General features: G+C 45.7%; 1 protein-coding gene across 1 annotated transcript; it reads right to left on the bottom strand.

The window, feature by feature from the left end:
- Positions 1–7,700: 7,700 nt before the first annotated feature.
- LOC130551169 (zinc finger BED domain-containing protein 5) lies at positions 7,701–9,757 on the bottom strand. The gene is made up of 2 exons (XM_057328715.1): positions 8,209–9,757; positions 7,701–8,060 (listed from the first exon to the last, which is right to left on the bottom strand). The coding sequence occupies exon 1, from the start codon at positions 9,610–9,612 to the stop codon at positions 8,209–8,211; it is 1,404 nt and encodes a 467-aa protein (XP_057184698.1). The 5' UTR covers positions 9,613–9,757; the 3' UTR covers positions 7,701–8,060.
- Positions 9,758–10,116: the final 359 nt, after the last annotated feature.

Below are 10,116 nucleotides of genomic sequence, written 5' to 3'. Positions count from 1 at the left end.
GCTTTCCTGCGTGTTCAGATGTTTTAACACAGAGGGCTCACGCCCCTCCAAGGTGGGCGATCCAATGTGATGAGATAGTTTTGGGCGCGAAAACATGTTTCTTTGTCCGGCACACTAACTCATTTGCATTTATGGTCGCCTGGGAGTTTGGAGCAGGAATAGACTTAGAATAGAATAAAATGAGTATGGTATAAATACATTCCCTTTCTGTCGGTCTCTCGACGTTGTGTCGAACCGACAGAATGGGGTTTGTCTTGAGAACCTATCATCTTCTGAGTATTTAGAAAAGGCCAATGAAAATTGGCGAATGAAATTCTCGGATGCCGGATAAGAGGGAAGCCGGCGTGCTAATTCATTCACCTTTTGTTCTTCAGAGCCTCGCATCTGATGAGCTTCTCTACGATCTTTGGTGATCATTTTTCTGCTGGAATCTACGACGTGGACAGCGGACGGTCCCTTCCTGCAGTGACTCTCCCCTGGGCGTCTCGGCAGTTCCGGAGGTGTTCGAGCAAATTTCCTTTCTAAAAGAGCAAATTTCTCCAGCGTGGCTTGTCCCGCTGTTCTCATGGGTGCAACACACTCATCGAGGAGGGGGACGGACACGATGCCTGCTTCCAGTACGCTGGGGCAGACGTTGTGGATACGTCCTGTCCGCACTGCGGGCGGTGACAATTCAGACGTTGCGTCATGGGTGGCTGTGTTCCCACGGGACTCAGCCAACACCTCGTTTGCTCCTCATTCCGTGGCGGCAGGACTACGGCCCTGCCGTCCGCTACGGCAAGCAGCGAGGGTGATATGAGGATTACTGTGAGCGATAATCCGCCAGCCACTGGCTCACGGACCGTTTGCACCTCGTCTCGCTTGTCTGACCGTTCAGGTCAGGAGATGGTCTCTCCGTCTTATTCCTCAATCACGTATTCGGACACGATGCATGATGATGAGATGTCTCTTGCAGCATCGGGGGGTGACGTACTGCCATCCGACTCCGACGCTTCCTTGGGCTCCCTCCCTCAGGGGGTCGAGCCCAGGAAGAAGCGGACGTCGAAATGTCAGCCATGCTTTCCCGGGTACTAAACTATCTCGACGACTTGCTCATCTTGGATCACTCTCGAGATCTGTTGTGTACACACGGGGACCTGGTGCTCCTGCACCTAGATCGGTTGGGGCTACAGGTCAACTGAGAAAAGAGCAAGCTCTCCCCGGTGCAGAGCATCCTCTTTCTCGGTATGGAACTCGACTCTGTCCCCATGACAGCGCGACTGACTTCAGAGTGCGCCTAGTTACTGTTGAACTGCCTGAAGCTTTCAGGCAGTCAGCGGTCCCCCTGAAACTATTTCAGAGGCTCCTGGGATACATGGCATCCTCGGTGGGGGTGGTCCCCCTCGGGTCGCTGCACATGCGACCGCTCCAACACTGGCTACAGTGTCAGGTTCCTTGGACACACTGGCAGCAGGCGTATAGTCATCACACTTTTCTGCCGACGCACCCTAACCCCCTGGTCTCCCATGACCTTCTTGCGGACAGGGGTCCCCTTAGGGATGCCTCCCAGCAGGGTTGGGGTGCCATGTGCAACAGGCACGCAGTGTCGGGCGGTGGACGGGCCCCCGCCTGCGTTGGCATATCAACTGCCTAGAGTTGTTGGTTGTTCTACTTGCATTGAGGAGGCTACTACCTCTCGTGCAGGACAAGCACATGCTGGTCAGGTCGGACAGCACAGCTGCCATGGCGTATATCAATTGTCAGGGTGGCATTCGTTCACGGCAGCTAACACGACTCTCCCAGCGCCTCCTCCTCTGGAGTCAGCAGCTGATCAGTTCCCTGCGAGCCACACACATCCCAGGCATCCTGAACCAGACAGCCGATGTGCTCTCTCATCAGTCGACGCCTCGCGGAGAGTGGCGACTCCATCCCCGTGCAGTCCGGCTCATTTGGAAGCAGTACGGCCAGGCACAGGTGGACCTGTTGCCTCCCCGGACTCCACCCATTGTCCGCTTTGGGACTCCCTGACCGAGGCACCCCTCAGCACGGATGCCCTTGCACACAGCTGGCCGCGGGACAAGCGGAAGTACGCCTTCCCCCCTGTACTGGAACAAGTTTGATGTTACAGATTCTAAATGTTGTGTCTTTGAAATTACACTTAATTGATTGTCTTTAATTCCTAATGTTATCCATTGCACTAATTCAGCCGTTCACTTTATTTATGGTTTAGAGCTCCATCTAGTGGCGAGTTTGACGTTGCTTTAGTTTGTGATTTTCCGGTATTCACTTGAATCAGGAAGTAGTGAGTGCCCCATGCGGGTCGCGGTTAACGATGGCTCTCTGTAATCGCCATATGTTTCTGTAATATTTAACATTGCAACAGCATTGCTTGTGAGTATTTACCGGATTTACATGGATGTTCATTATACAGTACTTAGAGAAATGTGAATTGTTCCGGTTTAAGATAATTATTGACAATTTTCCATCTGGCTAGTGCGTTAGCCACATTGTGCTAGCGTAATATCGCTGTATTCATTGTGTACATTACAAAATGCTATGTTTATTTGCAAGCAGAGTATTACACTATTGTGGATGTTGATATGATGCTGTAATTGTTGTTAATGCCTTGACATTATTATTATTATTATTGAAATATGTTTACTTGTTTATTTGTAGTTTCACTCCATACCCAAAACCAATAAACCTGTGGGCAAACAAGCTTCTTGTCTTCAGAGTCGTGTGAGGGAAGGGAGTTTATATGACTGTCAAAACACCAGAAAACGAGTTGAGGACAGTACAGTGAAAAAGCAGCTGCAGAAAAATTACAGCATCACTTTGTGAAGATTCCAGTAAATGAAAGAGTATTGTTTGCGTAATGGAGTCCACACCCTCGTGCAAAACCAGATCAGAATGGTCAAGTTCACGATCGGGCAGCTCCTCTACAAATGCTGCAGCTGCAATGGCCAGAGCAAAAGCGGAAGCAGCCAAGGCATGTTTAATGTATGCAGATGAGGAAGAAAAAATAAACGTGGAGAAAGCAAAATTGGAAGCAAAAATGGATAAAATGGTGTTAGACAGAGAAACCGCTGCAGCTGTAGCCGAAGCAGAAGCTCTAGAAGCAGCTGTTGACACTAGCGTCCATAGTAAACAGGATCCACTGGAAACAGCTCCGGTGGATGTTATGCAACGATTGTGTGACAGATGAATCTACAAGCAGTCATAGAATCAGCATAAAAAGCAGAGACACTCCCTCCAGATGACACCATACAGCCTCACACAGAGTTATCAGTCAAACATTCTGTTCCAGCTACACATTTCAAGGCAGAAAGTTACTCAGACGATGCTGAATTTGATCATATGCAACAAAAAAGAGATTCTGCTCAACCATCACAATTCTCACCAGCCATGAATCATCTTCCTGGTAACACTCAAGATGATAACCAGCGCAGAAGGCACACACGTTTCACCCAAAGCAGTACATTGCCTTTCCCAGTGACGAGCCCAACTCTTCAACCTTCTCAACAAGACAAGAAAGACATTTCAGACTTTGTCAGATATTTTGCTCGTCGGGAACTAGTTAACACTGGTTTACTACAGTTCAATGACCAACCGGAAAGTTTCAGAGCCTGGCAGCGGTCCTTTCAAAATGCTGTAAGTGGTTTGAACTTGACACCTAGTGAAGAACTGGACTTGTTAGTCAAATGGTTGGGAAAAGAATCAGCTGAGCATGCTAAACGCATGAGGTCCGTACTCATTAATCAGCCATTGAAGGGTCTTGACATGATATGGACTAGACTGGAAGAATGTTATGGTGCTCCAGAGGTTATCGAAAGAGCACTTTTCAAGCGTATTGAACATTTTCCAATAATTTCAAGCAAAGACTTCTCAAAGATTCATGAATTGAGTGATCTTCTAATGGAATTAGAGTCAGCCAAAGCTGATGGATACCTTCCAGGCCTTTCATATCTGGACACAGCTAGAGGTATCAATCCCATAGTTCAGAAGCTGCCATTTAACCTACAAGAAAAGTGGTTGTCTCATGGATCTGGTTACAAAGAGAGGTACGGTGTGTCATTTCCCCCCTTTGAGATCTTGGTTGATTTTATAAGTCAGCAAGCTAGAATAAGGAATGACCCGGGGTTTAACTTCTTTTCTCAAACAGATGCAGTTCATAAAGCAGACGGGGCTAGTGGGAAGCCAAGCAAGTCAAGAGAAGTCTTGGTAAACAAAGTAAATGTATCTTCTCCTGTTCATTTCGACTCAGATAAAGATGAGCAGAAAGCTGAAGATGCTGAGAGACTTTGTCCTATTCACAAAATACCTCACTTACTAAGGAAATGTTGTTCTTTCCGTGAGAAGCCTTTGGAAGAACGTTTTGCTTTTTTGAAAGTAAAGAGAATCTGTTTCAGGTGTTGCGTAGCAACTACTCACATAGCGAAGAACTGCACATATGTGACTCAAAGTTCAGAGTGTGGAAGTGAGAAACACATTTCTGCATTGCATCCAGGCCCAGCTCCAAAAGCCCAAGAAGTGGCCTCCTCATCACAGCATGGCGGGGAGGACGTTTCCACGCCACCGACAGAAGTGGAGGCTCATTGCATGGAAGTTTGCAAAGGTGACCTCAGTAATAAGTCATGTTAAAAAATCTGCTTGGCGAAAGTATACCCCAAAGGCCAGCCTGAGAAAGCACTGAAAGTCTATGTGATTCTTGACGAGCAGAGCAACAGGTCCTTAGCTCGTTCTGAATTCTTTTATGCCTTCAAAGAAAACGGCCCAGCTTCTTTGTACACCCTTAGAACTTGTTCTGGAGTGACAGAGACCGTCGGTAGAAAAGCATCTGACTACCAAATCGAGTCTGTGGATGGAAAGGTAATCCTCTCCCTACCAAGTTTGTTAGAGTGTAACAACATTCCTGATAATAGGACAGAGATTCCCACACAGAGTGCTGCTCTCTATCACACTCCCCTGATGCCAATAGCTCCATTCATACAAGACTTAGACCCAGATGCTACTATCATGATTCTTTTGGGTCGTGACATGCCTAAGGCCATCACACGTATTGTGTAACTTAGTTGACACGCGCCGGACGGCTAGTTATGGACGCTGTGCGCCGACGACCCCAAATTTTTCCCAGGTCGCCCTGCGGTGCCGAAACGAACGGGAGAGCTCCCGCGATCGAACGGAAGCGTCATGGGGCGGCGGCGACGCCCGGGGGACCACAGAAAAATGCCCAAAGTGCCTAATTTTTGAGACACGGAATGAAGGGTTAGGCGCACTCTTGGGCAGAACCACGAGGGGGCGACTCGACGTACGGTCCCAGCCTAAGCCACNATTTATCATATGCAACCAAAAAGAGATTCTGCTCAACCATCACAATTCTCACCAGCCATGAATCATCTTCCTGGTAACACTCAAGATGATAACCAGCGCAGAAGGCACACATTTTTCACCCAAAGCAGTACACTGCCTTTCCCAGTGACGAGTCCAACTCTTCAACCTTCTCAACAAGACAAGAAAGACATTTCAGACTTTGTCAGATATTTTGCTCGTCGGGAACTAGTTAACACTGGTTTATTACAGTTCATTGACCAACCGGAAAGTTTCAGAGCCTGGCAGCGGTCCTTTCAAAATGCTGTAAGTGGTTTGAACTTGACACCTAGTGAAGAAATGGACTTGTTAGTCTAATGGTTGGGAAAAGAATCAGCTGAGCATGCTAAATGCATGAGGTCCATACACATTAATCAGCCATTGAAGGGTCTTGACATGATATGGATTAGACTGGAAGAATGTTATGGTGCTCCGGAGGTTATCGAAAGAGCACTTTTCAAGCGTATTGAACATTTTCCAAGAATTTCAAGCAAAGACTTCTCAAAGCTTCACGAATTGAGTGATCTTCTAATGGAATTAGGGTAAGCCAAAGCTGATGGATACCTTCCAGGCCTTTCATATCTGGACACAGCTAGAGGTATCAATCCCATAGTTCAGAAGCTGCCATTTAACCTACAAGAAAAGTGTAGGTTAAATGGCAAAAGCCAGCTCCAAAAGCCCAAGAAGAGGCCTCCTCATCACAGCATGGTGGGGAGGAAGTTTCCACGCCACCGACAGAAGTGGAAGCTCATTGCATTGAAGTTTGCAAAGGTGACCTCAGTAATAAGTCATGTTCAAAAATCAGCTTGGTGAAAGTATACCCCAAAGGCCAGCCTGAGAAAGCACTGAAAGTCTATGTGATTCTTGACGAGCAGAGCAACAGGTCCTTAGCTCGTTCTGAATTTTTTGATGCCTTCAAAGAAAACGGCCCAGCTTCTTTGTACACCCTTAGAACTTGTTCTGGAGTGACAGAGACCGTCGGTCAAAAAGCATCTGACTACCAAATTGAGTCTGAGGATGGAAAGGTAATCCTCTCCCTACCAAGTTTGTTAGAGTGTAACAACTTTCCTGATAATAGGATAGATATTCCCACACCGAGTGCTGCTCTCTATCACTCTCACTTGAAGCCAATAGCTCCATTCATACCAGACTTAGACCCAGATGCTGCTATCATGATTCTTTTGGGTCGTGACATTATCAGAGTTCACAAGGTTCGCAGACAGGTAAACGGACCTCACGATGCTCCTTATGCACAGAAGCTTGACCTAGGATGGGTGATAGTTGGCAATGTTTGTCTGAACGGCATTCACAAGTCTACTACTGTGAGTACATTCTTCACTAACACAAAAGAACAACGTCCATCCATCTTTGATCCCTGTCCAAATGTTTTTCATGTGAAAGAGAGAAACAGTAATGATTGGAGAAATAACGATGAAATGTATTCTATGGAGCAACTTGTTTACAACCACAGAGGTGATCAGTTTGGTCAAGAAGTGTTTAAGGTTACCTGTGATGACAACAAAGTAGCCCCATCTATCAATGACTTGGCGTTCCTTCACATTATGGAACAAGAGTTGGAGAAAGATGAAAGCAACCGCTGGATCGCGCCATTGCCTTTCAAAGCTCCAAGGTGCAGACTCCCTAACAACAGATGTCAAGCCATGAAAAGGTTATCAACCTTGAGACGTAATCTTGAGAGAAACACAGAGATGAAACAGCACTTCTTTACTTTTATGGGTAAAGTTTTTAGTAACAACCATGCTGAAGAAGCTCCCCCTCTCATGGAAGGGGAAGAGTGCTGGTATTTGCCTCTCTTTGGGGTATATCACCCTAAAAAACCCGGAAATATAAGAGTTGTCTTTGATTCCGGTGCCCGTCATGAGGATGTCTCGCTGAATGATGTTCTTTTATCTGGGCCAGACCTGAACAACACCCTTCTTGGGGTGCTCATGCGATTTCGCAAAGAAGCTGTGGCCATTACAGCTGACATTGAACAAATGTTCTACTGTTTCCTAGTGAGAGAGGATGACCGCAATTTCCTAAGGTTCCTGTGGTTCCGTAATAATGACCTATCTGCAGACATTATTGAGTACCGCATGCTGGTCCATGTGTTCGGCAACAGTCCATCTCCTGCTGTGGCCATCTATTGTCTCCGGCAGTCCATCAAAGGTGGTGACCCTGAGGTCAAGAACTTTGTGAACCGTGACTTCTATGTTGATGATGGTTTGAAGTCTCTTCCTACAGTTGAGGCAGCAGTGGACCTGCTCAAAAACACACAAGAGGACTCTTGCTGGTTTCAATTTACGGCTTCACAAGATAGCTTCCAACAGCAAAGCGGTTCTAAAACAGTGGTTCCCAACCTTTATTATCTCACGGCCCACACAACCAAACACAAATGTTTCCGCGGCCCACTGCTATTTTGTTAATGAACCCGCTATTTGTGTCGTGTTGGTAATTGAGTACTCAGAAGCATTACTGTTACCTGTCTTTATTGAATGAACTGGTAATTAATTGAATAAACATAAAAATGTACATAACAAGTCACCAAGCCCCATGAGACTCGGGTTGACACTTCTTAAGTGAACGGAAAACCAAATCCAGGCAGAGGTCGGCAGCGGGTAGACCGTTAGCGGAGCAATCAGTCAGAGGGAACAGAAAAAGCAGGGTTGAGCCGTCACAAACAGTCAAAACCGGCAAAGAAGAGAACTGGAGCACTGGACAAAGCAAGATTAGAGTCAGGCGCGAGTGACAAGCGCAAATCGAAAGCACGTACAGAGCGAACAACCAAGCTAAACTGATAACAAAAAATCACTTAACAATCAGACATCATAAACAATCATAGGCTAAATCTATGTCACTCACCTAATGCGAAGGTTGATGTTGTTTAGCATTTACTAAGCGCTGTATGTCGGGCTGGAGTGAAGAAAGTTGCAAGCGGAGATCAGGCTCGACGTTAAGCTTATTCCGGTATTTTGTCTTGAGTGCCACCAATGCAGAAAATCCAGCTTCGCATAAGTATGTTGTCGGAAATGGCATCAAAAACCTCAGAGCTTTGTCAGAAAGATCAGGATACTCAGAGAGAGTATGAATCCAAAAATCAGTCAAAGATTTTTGAGAAAACGTTAATTTTAAAGCACTGTCACAAGATAAGTCAATGAGGCTGTCATGCTCTTTTGCACTTAAACTTGTGACGGATCCCTCACACAAGTTTGCAAAAGGATTTTCCATCCAGGTTACCTGGACATCTAGAGATGGAAAGTAGTCACGCAACTGGCTCTTCAATCCTTGGAGATGCTCTTCAATCAGCTTTTTAACCGAAGCGGGTAGGCTCGTTGCTTCTTCTGTCAAAAAATGTGACAAATTCTCAAACAATTCGGCGTGTGATTTGCAAATTCGCCTGGCCCAAATGTCCAGTTTCTTTATTGTGGCTTCGATTTTATTTTGGACTTGAAACGCTGTCACTGATTTGCCTTGAAGACTCAAATTCACCCCATTTAGGTGATTGAAAATATCAGAAAGATAGGACAATTTTGCAAGCCACTCAAAGTCACTGAGGCGGTCAGAAAGGGGGCATTTTGAGTCGGATAAAAAAATCTGTGCTTCGTTGCGTAATTCGAAGAGACGAGTAAGGACTCTGCCTCGTGAAAGCCATCGTACCTCAGTGTGTAGAAGAAGCTGAACATGGTCACTTCCCATTTCCTCACAGAGAAGTCGAAACAAACGTGACTGAAGGGGCCTAGTCTTTATGAAATTTACTATTTTAACAGCCTCATCCAAGACACATTTGAGATCTGTGGGCATCTTCTTGGTCGCTAGTGCTTCCCGATGAATACTGCAGTGTACGGAGCTCACGAGCGGTGCAAGTGTTTTCACGCGCGCAACGAGTCCGTTGCGATGCCCAGTCATGGCTCTTGCTCCGTCTGTGCTCAGACCCACGCATTTAGACCAATCAATTCCATTTGAAACAATGAATGCATTCAAAATATCAAATATGGCTTGGGCAGTTGATTGACCCGGCAGCGGCTTACAGAAAAGGAAATCCTCTTGTAGTTGTCCATTATGTACATACCGTACAAAGGCAAGAAGGTTGGAAAGGTTTGCTATATCAGTCGATTCATCCAACTGTAGGGCATAAAAAGGACTCTCTTGAATGTTTATAACCAACTTCTGAGTTATATCTTCTGCCATTTCATTTATTCTTCTCTCAACTTTATTATCTGAAAGTGAAATCAGATTTATCTGCTTGCGAGCTTTGTCTCCACACATCACGCTAATAATTTCTTTTGCGGCAGGTAAAATCAAGTTTTCACCAATTGTGTGAGGTTTTCCAGCCTTTGCGATGAGTTTGGCAACACGATAAGATGCCTCCACTGCTTTACTGTTGTCGTTGCTAGAGAACGCAGTTTCAAGAGTTTTTTTCCTGCTTTGGTACTCTTTAAGTTTGTTCTTAAAAAACTCAATAGGCTTGGACGCATATTCGCTATGTTTTGTCTCCAAGTGTCGTCGTAGTTTGTTTGGTTCAATGCTTCATTTGACAAGACTTCTGTGCATACAACACAGAATGGTAGTTGCTCGTTCTCCGTTCCCACACATGTGAAACCTAGCGCTAGGTAGTCACTACTATATTTTCTTCATTAGGTTTATTTTGAGTCTTTTCAGTGTCATGCTTGTAGATGAAGAAACGTCTGTATTTGTCCTTTTCAGCGATCCCGTTGACAACCATTTATCCATGTTTAAATCTACTGTAGCATGTATGCAGCAGAAATGTGT

The sequence above is a fragment of the Triplophysa rosa genome, unplaced genomic scaffold (genome assembly GCF_024868665.1).
Source record: "Triplophysa rosa unplaced genomic scaffold, Trosa_1v2 scaffold74_ERROPOS1015064, whole genome shotgun sequence".
Lineage (NCBI taxonomy): Eukaryota > Metazoa > Chordata > Actinopteri > Cypriniformes > Nemacheilidae > Triplophysa > Triplophysa rosa.
This window is presented reverse-complemented; position numbering and strand designations above follow the sequence as displayed.

Bases quoted from the DNA above. Each gene is read 5' to 3' on its own strand.
- LOC130551169 (XM_057328715.1), bottom strand. From the start codon at position 9,612: ATGTGTGGAGACAAAGCTCGCAAGCAGATAAATCTGATTTCACTTTCA.